The 22,095-nt window shown below is 36.9% G+C and overlaps 1 protein-coding gene across 1 annotated transcript in view; it reads left to right on the top strand.

Annotated features, from left to right (window-relative positions):
• The window catches only part of LOC145679466 (uncharacterized), a 312,009-nt gene that overhangs the window by 10,660 nt on the left and 279,254 nt on the right, over positions 1 to 22,095 (top strand). Inside the window, exon 4 of the mRNA XM_081750046.1 lies at positions 493 to 770. Within this exon, the coding sequence (XP_081606172.1) occupies positions 493 to 770 (278 nt within the window). The remainder of the gene's footprint in view (positions 1 to 492; positions 771 to 22,095) is intronic.

The raw sequence follows: 22,095 nt of genomic DNA on the forward strand, positions 1-22,095 counted from the left end.
CAGAAAATATTTTCTCTCTCACCGTGGCTCGACAGGAAGCACTCGCTTGTCAGACAACTTTTCGTTCAGCGCAACGAATTCTTTCACCGCTGTCCGTCTTCCTTCACGGGATTACACTTCATATCAATGCATATAGCTCCAAAACTTGTGTTGGTGGGGGGTGGGAGTGGGGGTTAGGAGGAGGGCAACGAAAAACCGCAAGATACGACAGAGGTAACTCCAAACTGCCGATATATTTGGTTGTGGTGATTATAATATCGTGTGAGGGCGAGGATGTCCTAGAGAGGATGGGCATTTCTTTACATTCTTATCAAAGCCTATTCAGCCGTTCTACTGTACTACGGGAAAGTAAGTAATTAGAAATTAAATGTTCACAAAACTTGTTCAATCAGCTACTTTTATAACTGCGAAAGTGCTGCTTGTAACACATACATGATTTACAATTCGTATGAATCTGTGCTTAATCCTTTATCCTATTCTTGTATTCTTCAGGTTTCATTGTAGAAGAGAATGCCCTAGTGGAGGTAAAATGTCTTCCTTCCCTTAGAGGCAAAAATATGGAAGAAGAAATAAGACGGAGGAAAGGTTTGTTCCTAGAGATCTCCGGTGAGGGTAGCTTGAGGCTAAAACGGAACAGTGATTGTTATTACCAGATCCAAGGAAAGTTAAACATTTCAGAGATCAGTAAGTGTTACCTCGTTGTCTATATTGATGAGGCCACACCATTGCACCTTGAGGTTGTGGAGAGAAATGGAGATTTGTGGAGCAATGTAATGGTTCCAAAATTGTCAAGATTTTTGAAGGAATGCATGTTGCCAGAGATTGTTGACCCCATGGTACCACGCAACATGCATTGCAGAGACCCAGAATACATTACGAACGCTCAACATGCATTGGAATGTGGGAAAAGATAATTTTCAGTACTTCCTGTTATATATATATATATATATATATATATATATATATATATATATATATATATATATATAAGCAGTCGCGGACAGCCGACTAGGAGTGGTCCTCCAGCTTGGGGGTTTGGGTAAGGCTAACAACCTTATCCTGTATTAAAAAAAAAAAAAAAAACACTTGTTCAGAAATATTCACAAAAGCCTCGGACAGGGACTGATAATTTGCCACGACCTCAGCAAAAGAAAATGGACATGAGATTTGGAACATGGAATACTAGGAGTCTTTATAGGGCAGGCGCGTTAAAATCCGTTACGAGTGAGTTAGAGAAATACAGGATTGACGTAGTAGGAGTTCAGGAAGTTAGGTGGGAAAGAAATGGATCTGTGAATTCCGGAAATTTTACGTTCTTTTACGGGGAAGGAAATAAAAATCACCAGTTAGGAACAGGGTTTTTCGTTCATAAACGTATACTACCAGCAATTGGGTTGAATTTGTTACTGACAGACTTTCTTTTATTACTCTTAAGGGGCGGTGGTGTGATATTATTGTTTTAAATGTACATGTCCCAACTGAAGATAAGGATGACGATATAAAAGACAGTTTTTACGAAGTGGAACGGATATTTGACCAACTCCCGCGGTACCATGTGAAAATTCTATTAGGGGTTTTCAATGCGAAGATAGAACGAGAGGATATTTTCAAACCGATTATAAGGAACGAAAGTCAGCATAAGGAAAGTAATGACAACGGTGTTAGACTCGTGAACTTTGCAACATCCAAAAATCTAATCGTGAAGAGTACATTGTTAGGGTCGTCAAGTCTAGGAGGCTTAGGTGGGCAGGTCATGTAGCTAGAATGGAAGAAAGTAGAAACGCTTTCAAAGTCTTGAATGGAAGACCAATCGGAAATCGATATATATAACTCTCTGGCCTATGGAACCCAGAGGTTCAACGCCGCGTTCACAAAAGCTCTTCACTGACTTATATCCAGTATAGCTAACTGCATCCAGTTTCTACTTTGTATTCCTATCTCTGCGAGATCCATCTTAACATTGTCCTCCCATTTGCGCCTAGGTCTTCCTAATGGTCGTTTTCCAATTGGTCTTACCATTCAAGACTTTGAAAGCGTTTCTATATATACGAGGGTCACTACGAAAGTTTTGAGATGTGAAATAACTTAATACTTAAAATCAATTTAACACTTACATTTTCTCAAAGTATTCACCATTACACTGGACACACTTTTGCATCCTCGAAAACCATTTGTGGAAGCAGTGTTGCCAGTCTTTTTCTTCAAGTGTTGAAAGTACATTCTCGTAAGCCACTACAGCTTCTTCAGGGCTGCAAAATCTCTTCCCACGCATGCTATCTTTGATCCTGGAGAACAGAAAAAAATCACACGGGGCTAGGACAGGGCTATACGGCGGATGAGTCATAAGTTTGACCTCCGTAGATTCTAAAAACTGAATTGTGATGTTGGCCGTGTGTGCGGACGCGTTGTCATGATGAAGCAGGATCCCACGCAATCCAGTTCTTGGTCGCCGTTCCCGAAGCTCTGGAACACTTTTGTTCGGCAGTGGTGTACCACTGAGCAGTAATAGTCCTTTGGTCATCAAGTGGAACAGTTGCAACATGACCAAATTTGGAGAAGAAAGTTGCGACCATCTTCTTCCCCACACTTCGCGATCGCTTCACTTTCGTGGGTGGATTTTCGTCTGGAAAGATCCAAACTGTAGACTGGCGTTTATTTTCAGGGTCAAATTGATAGATCCAAGTCTCATCACCAGTAACAATGTCAGAGATGGTCGAGAATTCCCTCCATCAAATCTTGCAAGCATTTCTTCACACCATTCCACACGCATGCGCTTCTGCTGTTCAGTGAAAGTGTGAGGCACCCAACGAGATGAAACCTTCCTGAGCCGAAGATGATCATGAAGAATTTTTGTTACTGCTGGCGATCCAATGTTCACTGTAGATTCAATGTCCTTGAAAGTTGCTCGAGGATTTTCTCGAATCATTTGTTCCACAGCGGCAATGTTTTCATCTGACACAGCTATTGCCGGACGTCCAGCTCTCTCTTCATCTTTAAGCGATGTCTGGCCTCTTCTGAATTCACGAAACCATCGAAAAATTGTAGCACGGGAAGGAGCGAGGTCCCCAAATGCCCCTTGCAAACGGTCAAGGCTTTGTGTCTCGTTCAAACCACTTTTGAAATCGTAAAGGATCATTGCCCGAAAATGTTCCCTTTCGAGCTCCATTCTAGACAGCCGAATACTGCTCATATTAACAAACAAGTGAAGGCAATTCGGCCACGCCGATAAGCGAGGCAAGTTGAAACTTTCTTCGCTTCTTCACTCTGGATACCACTACCGAACGCAATTGTTGGAATTTTAAATACTGTACCACAACAATGCATATCTCAAAACTTTCGTAGTAACCCTCGTATATATATATATATATATATATATATATATATATATATATATATATATAGAGAGAGAGAGAGAGAGAGAGAGAGAGAGACAGAGAGAGAGAGAGAGAGAGACAGAGAGAGAGAGAGGGGGGGAACTTGAATAAAACGGAAATTCCCCCCGGACCACCCCCTGAAATCATGACTGCATAGGAGAAACCGGGGTATTCTCGAACACTGAGGTAATGCCGAACACCCAGGTTTACACCGAAGGAAACTTGTAAGAAAACAGACGATTTTGCTGCATGCTAGCGGAGGGACCTGGACAAGTGTAGCATACATTTGATGGCAATCAATTGAGTGGATTACCAGGAAGATGTTTTGTTGTGTTTGTCGATTCACCTATGAAATTGATTCAACAATCTGCGCAACGTAACTTGGCTCTTCTCTTATCTATATTATTACAGATAAGGCTATATATTTCCTTATATTTGAGCATTAGTTTTTTGTAATCTTACTAGCCAGTATGCAGTCAATAATTAGTTTCAATTTTAACAATAAATTGACGCCTCATGAGGAAACGACAGACAGAATGTTCACCATTACCTGGAGTGTTCGGGATTGCCCAATGATGTGAAATAAATTATGAAAAAATTTTAATTAGTTTTTGCTTATTGAAATGTAAGTAATAAGTTAATGAAATTGGTTTGGGAAATACATCATGTCTTGGTATTGAGCGTTATTAGCTTTGTTAATTAGAATAGTTTGCTATATTTATTATTTTTAGAATGATTACTTCATTATTTCATAGTCAGTAATCCGATTTGACATATCTGATCTTTCATTATAGGCTGCAATTTTTTCTGTGTGTGTGATTCACAGAGTGTTTTACAAATTTATTTAGCCTAGTAGCATTCATTAGCAGTTAGCTAATTTTGTTCAGCCTATTAACCGCGTTTCAACACTGGACTAATAAAGAATACTGTCTTTGGGAGAAAACATAAATGCGTATATATGTGATTTCTACAGTTCAAAATAATGTTTTCATTTTAATGAATATTTTCCTTAATGTACCGTTATTTCTGAATTTATTTCATAAGATTGCATTTGTTTGGCCTATTATGTATTAACTTTCATGTGTAATAATTTCAAAGATAATGAGGTCTGGACACGTTTCTCATTAATTTGAGTTATGTTTGTAATTATAATTCCTATTAAAGATTTAAATACTAAATTACAGTATAATTTTAATGTATTTTAATGCATTTCCCTTCTTTCGTAAAGGAAAGTTTAAAGTAAACAGTATGTTCTGGATTACCCCGACCACTGGGGCAATCCCGAACATAGGAACATTTTTCAAACATCTCACTAATTTATTGAAAAATGTTACTTTTGACTTTCCTCTGCATTTTAGTAGAAAGGAAAAGCTCCAAGCTTTCTATACACAAGAAATGTTAATGTTTTATCTCTAAAAACAAAGGAGTTATTTATAATCAAAGCTTAAGTGTTCGTGAATACCCCGGTCTCCCCTACATACATCCCCTGTAACTCCCGTAGAGCTGACTGGAGTGTGTTATCCCCACAGTGTTTGTATATATATATATATATATATATATATATATATATATATATATAGAGAGAGAGAGAGAGAGAGAGAGAGAGAGAGAGAAAATATGCTTTACGAATCCCCCCTTCACGAGTTTCTGGCTACGCCTCTGGACCTTTCATGCATTTCGGTCCTTCGCTATTCTTGTCATCTTGACGTAAGTATTGCACTAGGGATGCACACGAGACGAACCGAGACAGGATTTTCCTGACAAAATTCGAGTCGAGACACGGCTCTTCCAATAGAGAAATATACATTTTTCGAGTGGAGACATCACTTTTACATTACATTTTCAAGACGAGACAACCACAAATCTTGTCTCGTGCGCATACTTATATTGCACATTTAGGCAGTAGCGGCGTAAGGGTAGGGCGAGCGGTGCGACGGTAGGTAAAAAATAATTACTAAGGAACCTTGTTAGCATGAGCCGTACAAGGGCCGTCAAGGTTTATAATCCATACCTTCCCTAAAAGTAAACGCAATTAATTGTCAATCAATATTACACCAAATAACGGATAAAACAACAAATATCTGTCTAATAAAGCTAAAGAGTGCTGGATTTCCGTATAAGCTAAACAAGCATGAGCTTCGGGTCTCACTCCCTTGGATATAGGTGAAAAATAAAGTAAACGCTTCATACTCTTGGGGGACCTAAGAAAAAGACTGAATGCAGGTAATATATATATATATATATATATATATATATATATATATATATATATATATATATATATATATATATATATATATATATAAACGTTTCACTTCTTGGGGCTCCCAAGAAATTTAAAGGAAAAATGTACTCCTATGTGGATTAAAATATGAATAAAATAAAAGTTTCACTCTATTCAATAACCTAAGAGAAATTTATAGGAAAAACCTGAGTGTAGATTAAAATATATATATAAGAAAAAGTCAAAGTATATTGTGTTGTTTACATTCTACGGTCTTATGATGCAAGTAATGGGGATCCGTCTGCTAACCTGCTTCCTAAAATATCACTGTTTATTTATTCCTTTTTTTATTTATTCATATATCAGTTCAATAGAAGAGTAGAAAAAAGGGATCAACGTACATAATGCTTTATTAGGGTACTAGCATTCTTTGCTAGCTAAAAGCTCTTTAGTGCAGACGCTATAGTCGCTGATTCACTTGTTTTCTTTTTTTTTTTTTTTTTTTTTTTTTTTGTCCTTTACAAGTCGAATTTTCGATATTTATCAGACACTATGCATCGAAGAAAGACTTTTATAATGGAAAAGAATTCTGAAGTCACCACCATTCTCTGAACAGGACACAGCATGCTGGACTCACTCACTCTCCTCCTAGTTAGGGCGGTGGCACAGGAACATTACAAGAGTCATAAGTTTGTAACAATTCGCATGCCATTCGTATACTTTTACCGCACACAGTCTTCCTATTCTTCACCACATGCTTTGAAACCAGAAACCGGTTCCGGTTCTCCTTCCCAACAACGGGAGAGGGAGTGGGAAAACAAATTACTTTGAAATAGATGTTGTTTCAGAAATCCGCATGTGTTATTGATCAACACTCGACCGTGTTGGTGCAAAGATGTCAAGATTGCAACGCTTAAATTTTCACTCCTAAGACATTTTGAAAAACTTTTCAAGAACGCCACAGAGTGCGCGGTCAGTCCGCGATGGCATTGCCCTCTTTAGAGAGCGCCACAAAGTTCGTGTTCCTGGAAAAACTTTAATGCTATAAGAATCGTACTTTTCTACTATATTTCTACAAGGGAAATTCTTTTGTGGTCATCGCGGTGGTTTGAAGCTGAAGAAAGCTGTAGCGAATGGAGGCAGACAGATGGTTAGGTTGCCGAAAGACCACCATAAGCATTTTTTTTTTCTTGTGACCTAGGCACTCGTTCCCAAACCTAAGCACCATAATAATACAATTCCATATATGGATCTACATAATTTTATTTTAAAGCTAACTTATTTAGGAACCAGACTCGTATTTCCAATCGCCTTGACTACCTGGCGCCCAGGATTTTTCGAGCCTGATCAAGAGGAATATTGACAGAAATTCGTTATGTATTCCATGTGTTGTTACTTTGAAACTTCAACTTTTTCTTTTCAATAACCTCACATGAAATAATATTCTAAGTATATGAACATAAGTTTATTTATATTCTTTCTTTCGTCAGCTCTTGAGGTGATTAATGTGTGGTATATCGTGGAAGGAACATTTCCAAGCCCAAACTGAAAATTAAGAAGAAAAAAAAACTCATTAGTCCCAGGACTTGCCAAAAGGCAGAATGCTAATGCTAATAATAATAATAATAATAATAATAATAATAATAATAATAATAATAATAATAATAATAATAATAATAATAATAATAATAATTAATATCGTGGCACATTTGCAAAATATTATATCGTGAAAGTATTGCGTTTTGTGTTCCGAGGTCCACAAGTTAAAAAAAAAATCATAAAAGCAAACGTTTGAAAAGTTTGACGTTTTGTTAAGTTTCGTCCGTGTAGATTAGTTTCTTTTTTCTCTCACTGGAACAGAATATTGAGTTTATTACTCATCATGACATAATCACAAACATTCATTATCAAAGAACACAGCGCTCGCCTCTAGTGTCAGGGACCCCTGGTTCGAACCCAGGCCATATGAGTTTGTGGTGGACAACATGATGCTTGTGGATTTTCTTCTGATTCTGACGTTTCCTAGTACATGGCCATTCCACCGATTCTTTTATAGTCATTCACTCTCGTTAATCATCCGCCCCCCTTTGCCTACAGGGCATATTTGTGGAACGAAAAAGTATAAATTTAATTTTATTTTATTCAGCAATAAACCAATCGTATAATTACTGTGATTTGTATCTGTTTATTTATTGGTTTAAATGTTAACTTGTGTGTTCAAAACACTTCAGTCAATCTGTAAATGTTCACATGGATTAATATAAACAATTTACGAGTATCATGCATGGGATAAAGAAAACGAAAGTAAGCAAGCGCATTATTATAGTGAAATAACATTGCGAATGTGTAAAGTAGTTCGATAGTAGCACTGGTGAGTTCTCAGAATGCACATAAATATGATTATAATCTTCAGTCTGTCTTGTGTTGAATTCAGTAAAGAATTTTGATTATTTTTACTTAGGGAAATGGTTTTTCATGTGTTAATTTCCTTGAGCTTCCCCCTGAACGCATAACAATCGAATCCATGATGAGTAGTGCTCTCAAACGGGTCGGGTCAGCTCGGGTCGGGTTGTCGGGTCGGGTCAACTCGGGTCGGGTCAATCGGGTCAGCTCGGGTCAGTTCGGGTCGGGTTGTCGGGTCGGGTCAGTCGGGTCAGTTCACTTTGGTCAACTGAGTTTAGGTTGAGCTTAAACTCGGCTGGAGTCGAAAGCTGCTGTTTTTCACTAGCTGCCTAATTAAAAATAGCAATTTTCAATTGATTTTATAGAAACCATAAATCTATTTTGAACACTTGCAGCTAGTGTTTTTATGATAAATGCTTATTTTTCTACTTGTGTGTACTTTAATTTTTAAATGTGGAAGATTGATTTTACCAATCGACTGTAATATTAATATCTACGCCAATATGGAGTCTGGATTTAGAACAAAACTACAAGTTGTTTAAGCAACGCCAAAAGAGAGATTGGATATGGACGACCAAGCCCAAGCAGGGCCGCGGTGGCTCAGTGGTAGAGAATTTATCTCTGGTGCATGGTGTCCAGTAGCGTAGCTAGAGTTTTTTCAGGGGGTGCCAATGAAGGGCCCAAGAGGATCTTGAGGGGGACATCTCCAATATATATATATATATATATATATATATATATATATATATATATATATATATGTGTGTGTGTGTGTGTGTGTGTGTGTGTGTATTCAAGGTGAATGTTTCCATCTTTATTGTTCATGATTTTACTCTTTGGAAAACAGTGAAAATATAAGAACTTAGTACCTCAAACAACTACGATTCATTCGCAATTGATTTCTAATATAAGTAAATAGTTATTTAATCATGGCGTTTAAAATATGTGTAGCTGGTTGACTTAAGTGGAAGCAAATACACTTTTACAGGTAAAGAAAATAACTTATAGGTTCATGCCTCTACTTCAAAAGGATCTTTCTATTCGTGTGGGCAGCAGCAAACATATCCACAACTTGTTAAAGATCTAACGATTTAGCAATTTTCTTCTCAATATAAGTTTTTCAACCTATCATGAGTCATTGAATTGCGTATACAAGTCTTTAATATTTTCAAAGAAGAGAATGACCTTTCACATGTAGCACTAGAAACTGATATAATCACAGAGATGATACCTAGCTTGTAGGTTTCTAGGAATGCGTTTTTGTAGACACAAAGATGATCAACGAAATTCGTTAAAGAATCAGCTTTCGTTTTCTTCTCGTCTTCATACAACTTAATTGTTAGAGCAACCCACATTATGCTTTATTTCTTGTTTAATTATGCTTTTTTTTTAAATTATGCTTTATTGTTAATTTCAATGATTATTTTACATTAATCGTGTATAATGTATATTTATTATACATTAAGTATTCTAAATATCTTGATCTATTTATTGATATTTTTTTGCAACTAGTTTCTCTCATATTTAATGAACTTTCTACTTAATTCATTGTAAAGAGATGTGCTTTGCTCGAATAAATTTTTTCTATCATTTGTGTGCGCCCTACAGGTACACCTTGTCTCAAAAAGGTTGAGCGCATTCTTTATTGCTGTTTCGAGGCAAAAATTTTCTAAGTCAAACTTCGGGTATCTTCGGGAAAAAGTAAACCAGGTTCGAACCTCGAAGCCAACCTTTGCAATCGGGAAAAATCTTGCAGATGTGTTTTTCTTCTTTTAAATATAATAAGACTTGTTACCAATTATATGTAAAAAGCAACATTGATTGAAATACTTAATCATACAATATTTCGAAACTTTGTATTATGTCATCACATGCTTGTTTGTCATTTTGCTCTCCATACTTAATGGAACATTTAGATACGTAAACGAATCTTTCCATATGTAAAAGAATGGTGAAAGTTAAGATATAGAACATTATTCTCTCCTGAGTACTAAAATAAAAGTCAAAGTAGAACAAAAACAGCGTTTGCAGTGGATATGAGTGTAATTATTATCTTAAATACAGCTATATACCGCTAGAACTATTTTTCGAAAAGCGCTTGTGTTAGCTCAGTGGTACGCCGTTGGATTATAAATCGTAAGGCTTAGGGTTCAATTCCCATGTGGGCCAATGGTTCTTTTTATGAAATTCTATTTTCTGCAATGCATGAAAAATTATATAAAATAATTACATTAAAATACGTTAGTTGTATATATATAACATATAATCATTGCAGAACATAGTGATTATTATGTTTAAAATATAACAGGTGTTCACAGTACGTTGGTATTCTATGATATATGTGAATGTTAAATACAAATTAAGAAAATAATATCATCGCAATGAATAAATTATGTAGTGTATTTATTTGGAGCTATTTGTCATCGGAAGTTACTTCTGAATTTTCTCATTACAGCAAGTGATTTACGCTTTCTGAAAGGTAAAGAGACTATTCGGGTATAAACAGAAATTATTACACAAACTCCAATCTTCGTTACAGACACAAAACTCCCGATCCCCAAACCATGTAAACAGGAAATTTACGAACATGAAGTTATGTCTAAGAGACTTATTTATACTCGAGAAAGAAGGCAGAATAGGATTTCTTTCCAAAGGATTTCAGTTCAATAATCTGCAAGGCTTTTGTATATGGATGTGGTCCCTTTCTCTCCGCCTCGTATATATATATATATATATATATATATATATATATATATATATATATATATATATATTGAACAAATTCCCAGATACAGCATAATTGTGCCATTTTACACAGGGAAATATCAACAAGCGGGAAAAAAAGAAAAGAATTAAAAAATAAACAACAACAGTAATATCAACAGTAGGCCTATTAACAAAGAGTGCACAAGTAATATTATTTAGCCAGCACACGTTTTATTGCTCTTTCTAATACCGGGTAGCTCGAAAAAATGTCCACCTCACTAGTTAGATTATTATAATAGTTTGGTACTCGGTGAAAAAGAGACCTCTGTATAATTGCCAACCTAGGGCGTGCAAGATGGAATAGGTGGGTATTCCGGGTTTTACGGGAAGGGACATGTAAGGATAGTTGTTGAATTAGGGTTTCTGATCTTAGGTCCCCATTTACAATCTTATGAAGAAATTTCAAATCAGAGTTATTTCTGCGTACTTCGGGCGTCTGGATATTAAGATATCGCAAAATTTCCTCCTTAGGTAATATTCGAAGTGCGGGAACACGAGAACGTACTATTGCAATAAAGAAATTGAGAACAGACTCAAGTCTAGAGAGATGTGTAGGTGCGGCCATGGCCCAAATGGGAGAGCAGTATTCGATCTTGGGTGCTATAAGAGTTTTATAGAATGTTGTTAATGATGCCACAGTACGTAGTTCAGTAAATCGGTAAAGAAGCCCCAGCATATATATAAAGTAAAAGCGATCGATATTATTATGCTGCCAAAATGTCTTGAGCCGTGGCAAAAATGCGAACTAAAGCTCACACCCCGACACACCCACGCGCTGAGCCAATAAGGGTTCAGCAGCTGCTAAACGAGAGAGCCTTAGCGAAAGAGAATAGACTTCCTTCAGCCGATAGCAGCGCCTGAAACGGAAGACTAGGTGTCAAGTCAATGTGGTATATTTATAGTGTCGAATCCATAGTTCTCGTTGTTGCAGAAATTAATAATTACAACTCCGAAAGCAACTTACAGTCCAAATTTAACTCTCATCGTAAAGCTCCTTTGTGGTTAAGCGTATAGCGCACACGCTTTCGGTGTGGGAGACCCAGATTCGGCCCCCAGCGAGAGCTCATGTAGTTCGGATTCTACGTTAATTAGTAGGTCTACGTCTCATATAGCCTCACTGCTGACGGGACGTTAAACTCAAAATCAATTCAATCGATTCAACACCCATTATTATGGCGGACGATAAAGGATGAAAAATAAAATGTCTCTAGTGTCAAATCCATAGTTTGAGTTCGTGACACTATTACAAACACAATGTTATTGAATGCCACGTTTTGGTATGAGCGACTATGCCACCTGGATTTTGAATTTACAGGAGCAAGATCGAAAGCATTGCTCACACAGCTCCAAATGTTTTGATGTATGTATACGTGTATATTCCAGCGAAACTCCGGAATGTCTGGAGCAACTTTTACCTAACATGGGAGACATATTACTTTCAATCTTAGAAAAAAAAATATTGTGGAATTCAGATACCTCAAGGGATGGAAGTTGGGAGGAGTGACATGTAAAAATAGTGTAAAATAACTGATTGTAGAGTGTTATCCATTGTTTTCTGGTTCGTTGAGATGAGTAGTGAGGCACTCAATGACGTTATATCCAAAGTCATCCCCATCTTCACAGGATGAGGGGCTTGGAGATATGATTAATAAAATGTAAAAACTTACTTAAATATTTGTCGAAGTAATAGTTTTCTGGGGTCGCGAAAGCGTTTCTAATAACTTTGGAATATAGTTTGTAACCACTTCAAGATGGGCTCTTTAATCATATCAATTTCTCACCTTAAGAAGAAATTACCATCTCAACTCGTATATTTTTATCAAGGCTATTCGCAATCGAGAAAAAAATGTGTAGATGTATGTTTCGTCTTTTAAATGATATACTAAATGTAAAATCAGAGATTGAGTTGGTCGGTGAGTCAAATAGGTCAAGATTTGTGAGTGGGTCAGTGGATCGTAGATCAACAAGGTGTGACCCACTGCGAAACACCATCACTGTGACTCACACTAACCCATTGACCCACCAACCCATTCTGCTCAGTGCCTTCTAGATAGCATTTTCTGAACACTGGCAAGTTTGTCTAAGTTTTACTTTCAAGATCTCTACTGTTCTTCTTTTTTTCATTTGGTTATAATGAAGAAAGAAGTTCAGGCTCTTTCGGATTTTGATATTTCCAGTTGTAACAATGGCAATAGGATTTACTACTTGGCTTTTGAGATGCAAGGTATGAGTTTTTAGAGGAGCTAACTACTGGAAAAAATTGGTTTAGTACAAATATAACCTCTTAAGTCAGTAAAGAGGATGGTGTGGATAATGGATCAAATTTAAAGACGATGCATTTTAGTGGGTCGGAGTTCGTCACAATGGTTCAGAGTTTTTTATAGTTGGTGGTTTGTTCAGAGTGGGTCATGGTGGGTGAATGGTTCACGTTGGGTGTTGAGTCATTGTGGGTCACGATGTGTGCTGGGTCAGTATGTTGTGGATCAAGGCTTCATTGACCCACACCATCTCTGGTCAACATTGCACTCAAGAGGAGAGTTTCCGAAGGTGCGCGTCGGCGATTTTCTCAAATTTTGCACATAGATAGTACCCCACCAGAAAGCAATAAATCTCGAAACGGTTCACAGTACCATCTCACAGAACTCAAGATAGAGGGATTTGTTTGATTGGCTAAATTAAGACCTCAACAATTTATTCTTCTACAAGCGAGATTTTCTTCATCGTTTCCGTGGCGAAGTCAGAAGAATATGCGGCAAGTAAACTTAAGGTTGAAGGTTCGCGCCCACCTTGGGATACTTGCTTTTTCCCCTAGTGTTTTTTGCACTCACCTGAATATAAACAAATCAAGCATATGGGCGATTTAACATATTTTGGGGGAGGAATTTTGTGGTTCGTTGGCGTTTCGTCGAGTCTCTGCCGCTGGTGGTATAATTTTTAAAACCGAAGTGGGGCCACCACGGATCGTAGCTGCGGGATCCAACTTTTGGCGAAAGGCCGCCAGTTGAGCATCGGTGGTCCACTGACGCTTACGGCATGGGGGCTTGTATCTGAAAACTAAGAGAATAAAGAAGCATGGTATCCATGAAGCCCGTTGACACTAATAAAAGTCTGAAACGATGAAACAGTTGTCAACACCGGAAAACATGTATTTTATAATTTGAAAGGTACCCCGTGTCGAGGAAAAAGATTTGCCCCAAGGTTCCCCGGAGGGTCTCAGGAGGGGTGCAACTCAAAATTTGAAAATGGCAAGGGGAATCAAGTAGTATGTCATTTAAGAGTATTACTATTTTTTTTTTTAATGGTAGGAGTCTCGAGTCTTTATGCTAACTTGTGCAAAATAGCGAGCGTTCAAGATGGTAATAAATCCTTCATTGAAAACTCCGTGACCACCTCTACAAATGTGAAACTGTGAAACTACCCAGAAGAGGTAAAAACTTGTCTTACCATTGCAAAAGTATAATGCACCAAGGTAAAACAAGAAGCGACCCATTATGGGCTTATTACATCACTAATATTAAATTCTACGTTCCACGATTGTGTCTTTAAGCTAAAGGACAGGGTGATTTCGAATTATGAAATTAATGGTAGAATACAGAATGGACCCACCACCAACTATGAACCACTCTGAACCATTGTGACCAACTCCGACACACCAACGTAATCAACTCTGACCCATGATCCACGTCCTTCTCCCCATTGACTAAAGAGGTTACACTTGAAATAAAACAAGACTGTGAAATTTTCACTTATCGGAGTTTGAATTCCTACCGTCAATCGCTCAAGCACCGCTCTGTTACAATACCGGTGGATCTGACCTTTACGATATACAATGGTAAAGTGTTTCTCATCTTTCAAATTAAGATGAATTTAAATTTATCATATATAATTATTTCTTTCTTGGCTTACATATACATTTCAGTAGAAAACAGGATAGAATTTGAAAGTATCAAATCAAGATAAAATAGACCAACGTAAGAAAAAAAGAAAGAAAAACTAGTTTTCCATATAATTAAGCATGCCGTACTAATTTAAAATGCCCATGAAATTAGGCTTGGAATACAAATGTTATGTCAATTTTTCTCACAACTTTATGGTTTGATTGCCTTATGCTCTGAACGATCCATATATTAAACACCAGCTTCAGCAATTATTATAATAGAAAGCAGTGGGTATAAAATGCAAAGGACTGTAGTTTTCATTCCTCAATTAGCTCCTCAACTAATATCAATCGTTTTCGATAATTTTTACAACAAATCAACCCACTACCAATTTCCAATATATAGAAAATCCCCCCCCCCTTCGCTCATAAAACACATTTTTAAAAATGCCAGGACACGTTCTGTTTATTTTTATTAAAGAGTTATATACTGAATTTCAGCTCTTTAAGTTGAACGACTTGTAAGATACTCAGTTTCTCGCAAAAATTCGGACACCTACTCCCTACTAAGTGTATGTGTTATAATGAAAGTGATACGCGTATGATAACTTCCCAGTTGGGATTGGGGCCTGATTATATACCAAATGTCGTTTCATTTGACTTTGCAATTCGACCGTGATAATCACGCAGACATAGCTACTTTCAGTTTTTTATACTAGGTATAATAATTCATATATTACAGGTGATTCAATTTTTTTTTCAGCAGTTAGCTCCTCTAAAAGCTCACAAGCTGTACCTCAAAATTGAACTCCTATTGCTATTGCCACTCTTACAATTGCAAATATCAAAATCCAAAAATGCCTAAGCTTTTTTCATTAGAAACAAATGAAAAAAGAAGAAAAAAAATGGATCTTGAAAGTAAAATGTAGACAAGCTCACCAATGTTCAGAAGATGCTGTCTACAATGCGCTGAACAGAATGGGGCGGTGGGTAGTTGGGGGTCGTTTCGTCCAAAGATATTTCGTCCAGAGATATTTAGTCCAAACACATTTGGTCCAGGGACATTTGGTCCAAAGGTCAATTTGTCCAAAGAACATTTTGTCCAAAAGACAATTGGTCCAAAGGACATTTCGTCCAAAAGACAATTGATCCAAAGGACATTTGGTCCAAAAGACATTTGGTCCAAAGGACATTTCGTCCAAAACACAATTGGTTCAAAGAACATTTCGCCCAAAAGACATTTCGTCCAAAAGATAATCGGTCCAAAGGACATTTCGTCCAAAACACAATTGGTCCAAAAGACAATTGGTCCAAAGGACATTTCGTCCAAAACACAATTGGTCCAAAAGATATTTGGTCCAAAGGACATTTCGTCCAAAAGATATTTGGTCCAAAGGACATTTCGTCCAAAAGACAATTGATCCAAGGGACATTTCGTCCAGGGATGTTTAGTTCAAAGCACATTTCGTCCAAAGAATATTTAGTCCGGTGACGCTTGGGGGTCAAGGGTTTGCTTCTCTTAGAAGAGTAAAAGTGATGCATATAACATTATGACTCACAAGTAATACCTCCCAAGTGTAACACTCCAATTTTGAAAAAAATAGGCAGGTAGATACTACACATAAAATAAATGAATACGTGTTTTTCTGCGGAAAAATGGTTTTAGGGGGGGCAAAAACCCCTACTCAAAATTTTGAAAGTTGACGCCCGAAAGGCAAGAAGAAGTGGACCGAAGTGAACGTAATTGTGCACAGATATTGCAGACATAAAATGAGGGAATACGTGTTTCGTATTTTCCTGGAAAAAATGGTTACGTGGGGCACAGGCCCCTCCAAACCTTTGATCACGAAATATCAAAAGTACTTATAATTGTATGTCAGATGTGTGTAAAGAACATGAAGAATTGCAACGAAACTTTGAGTAGGGACAATACGCAAAAAATAAATAAATACGTTTTTTATTTTCTGTGGAAGAACGGTTTTAGGAGGCAAAAGCCCCCATCCAAAAGTTTGAAACTTGAGGCCCGAAAGGTCACAAGAAATGAACCAAAGTGAATGAAATTGTGCAGAGATATTGTAGACATAAAATAAGGAAATACTGGTTTCGTATTTTCCTGAAAAAAAAAAGGTTTGGGTGGGACACAGACCCCTACAAAACTTTGATCGTGAAATATCAAAAGTGCGAATAACAGTATGTCAGAAGTGCTTAAAGGACATGAAGAATTGGAACGACACATTGGAACGACATTACGCAAAAAATAAACGAATGCGAGTTTATTTTCTGAGGAAAAACGGTTTTAAGGACAAAATCCCCCACCCAAAATTTTGAAATTTGAGGCCTAAAAGGCAAGAAGAAGTGTTCAGAGTTGAATGAAACTGTGAACAGATATTGTAGACGTAAATTAAGGTAATTGGGTTTCGTATTTTCCTTATAAAAAAAAAAAAAAAAAAAAAAAAAAAAGCGGTTGCGTATATCACGGACCTTTTAAACTGTTGATTACGAAATGTCAAAAGTGCAAATAATTATACGTCAGAGGTTCTTAAAGAGTATGGAGAATTGCAACGAAACCTCGTATAGGGACAATTCGCAAAACAATAAACGAAACGTGTTTTAATTTGTGCGGAAAACACTGTTGGGGCCTAGGCCTCCTCCGAAAAAAAAGTAAATATTACCGTAATAACGCAGGAAGTAGTGGACCAAAGCAAATGAAATTGTGGGTAGACATTTTAAAGACCCTATGTAGAGTAAGGTCTTTCGTGTAAGAATATATTTCACACATGTGTATTTTTCTATTCTCAGTATTTCTTCAAAGATACTTGACACATAATTTTTCACTTTTCTAACACAAGGGTTTGAATAACTAATATTTAGCTTACTCAAGTTTAAACTCCATTAATTTTAGTTACCGATACTTATTTTAGAACTATTTCATTCACAACATGAAAATTTTAGATGTCATGTTAGCAGTTATTACAGCAACATACTTCACACTGCAACCTTTCCCTCACTCCTGTTGTTCGGCCATATTGTTTTCAGGCGTTTACGTTTTTTTGAATATCTCAGCATTATTTGTTCTATCGAAATGAAAATTGCGGAATAAATCTCTATTTCCAATTTCCTTTAGAAATAAGAAGCTACTGAGTCATAATGTTATATGAATCACTTTTACTCTTCTAATAGAAAAACCCTTGACCCCAAAGCGTTACCGGACCAAATGTTCTTTGGACGAAATGTACTTTGAACTAAACATCCCTGGACGAAATGTCCTTTGGACCAATTGTCTTTTGGACGAAATGTCCTTTGGACCAATTGTATTTTGGACGAAATGCAATTTGAACCAATTCTCCTTTGGACGAAATGTCCTTTAGACCAATTGTCTTTTGGACGAAATGTCATTTGGACGAATTGTCTTTTGGACCAAATGTCTTTGGATTAAATGTCTCTGGACGAAATGTTCTTTGGACGAAATATTTTTGGACTAAAAGGGTGGCCACCCGGTGCGCCCGTGTGAGTCACGGTGAGTGGTGTTTCGCAGTAGGTCACGTCCTTTTGACCCACGATCCACTAACCCACTCACAAATCTTGACCCATTTCACCCACTTACCAACCGACCCACTGACCCACTCCATCTTTGATTTTAATATGTCTTGTTTCATTTAAAAGACGAGACTCGGGTTCGATTCCCGGCGGGAGCTCATGTGGTTCAGATTCCACGTTAATCAGTAGGTCCACGTCTCATATAGCCTCGCTGCTGAACGGGACACTAAACTAAAATCAATTCAACAACTCAACTCTCCTTATTAGATGTGCTGGGGGATCTCACTCCTACTGGAAGTTGAACTTAAACTTAAAGGTCATCAGAACTGCTCCCAATGAACTTGGCGGCCACGAAAGATATGGGTTGTACTGTATACTAACTAACATTGGTCATTTTCAATTATTTCTACATGTCACAAATTTCACACACTCCTTCATTGTGTTAATGAGGGCTTAACTTACATGGCATCTGAAGTGCCACTCTTTATCTAAGAGACTCCCAAAATTATAGATTCGACACTAATGTAGGTATTTTTTTTTTATAATTTTGATGTCAGCCTCTTTCATTCCTCCTAGGACAGCAAACGGATACCGCCACCGCTAGGACTAAATTTGGTCTTAAATCGCATTAAAATTTCTACCAATTAATTTAGCGAACAGTGCTGCATTTAGAAGCTCGGCGTGCCTACGCACTTTTGCTCTCGGCGCCCCCAATAACTACATATTTCTCCGCCCCTTGATCCCTAACTTAGAAGTAAAACTTAATTCGAATATGCTTAATTAGTGAATTTATTGCAGTTAAATACCACTCACTAGATGCTACAGTTACAACTACGTAACAAAAAATAAATGGGAAATATGTTCTGAATTTTTTTCAGATTTCTTACGCTATCATTAAATATATTAGAATAGTAAAAGAGGATTGCTCATGAAATAGTATATTTGCTCTCGATTTTTAAAACTTTTTCATACGAAAAAAATTAAAATTTTAAACTTTGCGCTCTTCAAATATGTTGCCCTCTAGGCACTGGCCTAGTTGGACTAATGGGAAATGCGGCACTGAAAACTTACCCTTCGACTCTAATATCGGTTGATTTCGGTATTTTTTTGTCGCTATGTAACCACCCTGGATGCTAATGGGAGCTTAATTGGACTTGAATTGAAAGTAGAACTGTTTACCTAAGCGACCACGAAACTATGGATTCGATACTAATATCGATCCTTTTCTAGCATTTTTAATATGTATCCCGACAGTATTCTTTTCCAGATTGTAAGAAATATGGTTAAAATTGCTCTAGACATATCAGAATTATGTCGAAACACACACATACATCCACTTTCATATATAGAAATACAGAGTGAGCGAGCGAGAAAGTGAGAGAGAGCGACCAAAGGCATCACCACTTCCACATTGCAAAAGCATATCTCAGGTATTGAATTGAAAATCTATGTAAAGACCTTCTGCTGTGGCATGCTTCATAAGGACAATTCCAGTCTGCTCACGTGACCTTTGGGGTTCATGAATTTCTTGCGAGCGTTCCGACTTTGGATTCTCTGTTTATACCCTCTTTTTATGCCTCGGATAATTTTTCAAGAATATCAATGACATGCTGTAATACGAATGTTGAGAAGTAACCTCTATATGACAAATATTTGCAAATAAATACACTACATAATTTATTTATTGCGATGTTATTATTTTCTTAATTTGTATTTAACATTCACATATATCATAGAATACCAACGTACTGTGAACACCTGTTATATTTTAAACATAATAATCACTATGTTCTGCAATGATTATATGTTATATATATACAACTGACGTATTTTAATGTAATTATTTTATATAATTTTTCATGCATTGCGGAAAATAGAATTTCATAAAAAAAGCATTGCCCCACATGGGAATCGAACCCTCAACCTTACGATTTGAAATCCAACGGCGTACCACTGAGCTAACACAAGCGCTTTTCGAAAAATAGTTCTAGCGGTATATAGCTGTATTTAAGATAATAATTACACTCATATCCACTGCAAACGCTGTTTTTGTTCTACTTTGACTTTTATTTTAGTACTCAGGAGAGAATAATGTTCTATATCTTAACTTTCACCATTCTTTTACATATGGAAAGATTCGTTTACGTATCTAAATGTTCCATTAAGTATGGAGAGCAAAATGACAAACAAGCATGTGCTGACATAATACAAAGTTTCGAAATATTGTATGATTAAGTATTTCAATCAATGTTGCTTTTTACATATAATTGGTAACAAGTCTTATTATATTTAAAAGAAGAAAAACATATCTGCAAGATTTTTCCCGATTGCAAAGGTTGGCTTCGAGATTCGAACCTGGTTTACTTTTTCCCGAAGATACCCGAAGTTTGACTTAGAAAATTTTTGCCTCGAAACAGCAATAAAGAATGCGCTCAACCTTTTTGAGACAAGGTGTACATATATACAGAAAGGGAAAGTAAAAATGCCACCAAAAAGTACAGAAAGTGCGTAAGTTCAAAAAGTAAACATAACAATACAGTGATGACGCCAGAGGGGGGCAAGGGGGGCGAGCGCCCCCTAGTAGCTACTTCTGCCCCCCTGACTGCCACCTAGACTGCCCCCCCCAGACTCGTACACTCTTTAAACATTCTTCATGTAGTATTATATATCAGTATCATAACCAATCTCATTGACAAATTGTAGTCTACTTTCCATGAATTTACTATGTGGCAGATTAATCCTCAAGCTTTCTTCTTTGAGCGTCTGGGTATGCACGCATATTTCTGTTTTCTAATTTAGCCCCTTTTGAGGTAAATTTTAGTTATACTTCTTTCTTATGATTTTTAATAATTGTGCCTAGCGAACAATAGTAGATTTGGTCGACTTGTTTTCTTCTCATTGGATCAACTTCGATTGGAAACAAAAGAAAGGTGAAACCAGTTACGTAACATGTTTGTATTTGTCCAGGTTTGAAGTTTTCAGTTTCATATTTTGTTTTATTTAAAACTTCTTTTTTCTGAAACATTATTCTCGGCTTCCAATATTCAGAGGATGTGCTTATAACAGCTTAGTTTGCAACTACCAGGGCTTAATTTTTTGAAGGAGATAAAAAGAGTTGTGTTTTCCCTTCCTGCAAATGATAATAATAAAATTATGGAATGAAATTGATTCCCAATAAAATGTATTGTCAGAGTGCTGATCTTTAGTTAGTAATTGGTTTATACTAGTGCTCCTTTACTTATTTTGTTTCAAAGTACTGACGTGACGTCTACCATATTGACTAGGAACTGCTGAAAAATTCGTAGCCCAACCCAGAAGGAGTGCACGTGGATTGGTGAAGTTTTACTTCGTCTTCTCTTCCCCCGAGAGTCAATATACTACCTTGTACAGTGCTCCAGCTTTTGCAGAAAAGTTAAAAAAATCTAGATTTCCTCGCACCACTGTTCGTAGCACTACCCCTATCAGATCTAAAATGGCGTCTTTCAAGTGTTATTTAAGTTTGGAAAATAAGTACACGTAATAGTTAGACGGAGCTAAATCTGCGGAATGAGAATGATGACCTAGACATTGAAATCCTAGATAATGCAATGTCAGTTATGTTCGCAGGGGCTTGATGGAAAGGTGTATTCTCCTGAAGGAACATAATTCCTTTCTTTTCATTTTCCGCAGCGTTGAACTTTGAATTTTTCTTTCAGTTTTGTAAGTAATGTAGAGATTCTGGATTAAATATCTGACCATTGAAGAGGTAGTCTACCACTCCATACTTATACCAGAAGAATGTTCCAAACAGTTTCTCAACCTACTTCTGTGTCTTGAACTTCTTGGGGCGATGAGAAATGAGTGCTACTACTCCATTGACTGTTGTTCCGATTCAGGATCATAGTGGTACAACCATATTTCATCTATGGTTACTA

This window comes from Thermobia domestica, chromosome 2, assembly GCF_964235325.1.
Source record: "Thermobia domestica chromosome 2, izTheDome1.hap1.1, whole genome shotgun sequence".
NCBI classification, from domain to species: domain Eukaryota; kingdom Metazoa; phylum Arthropoda; class Insecta; order Zygentoma; family Lepismatidae; genus Thermobia; species Thermobia domestica.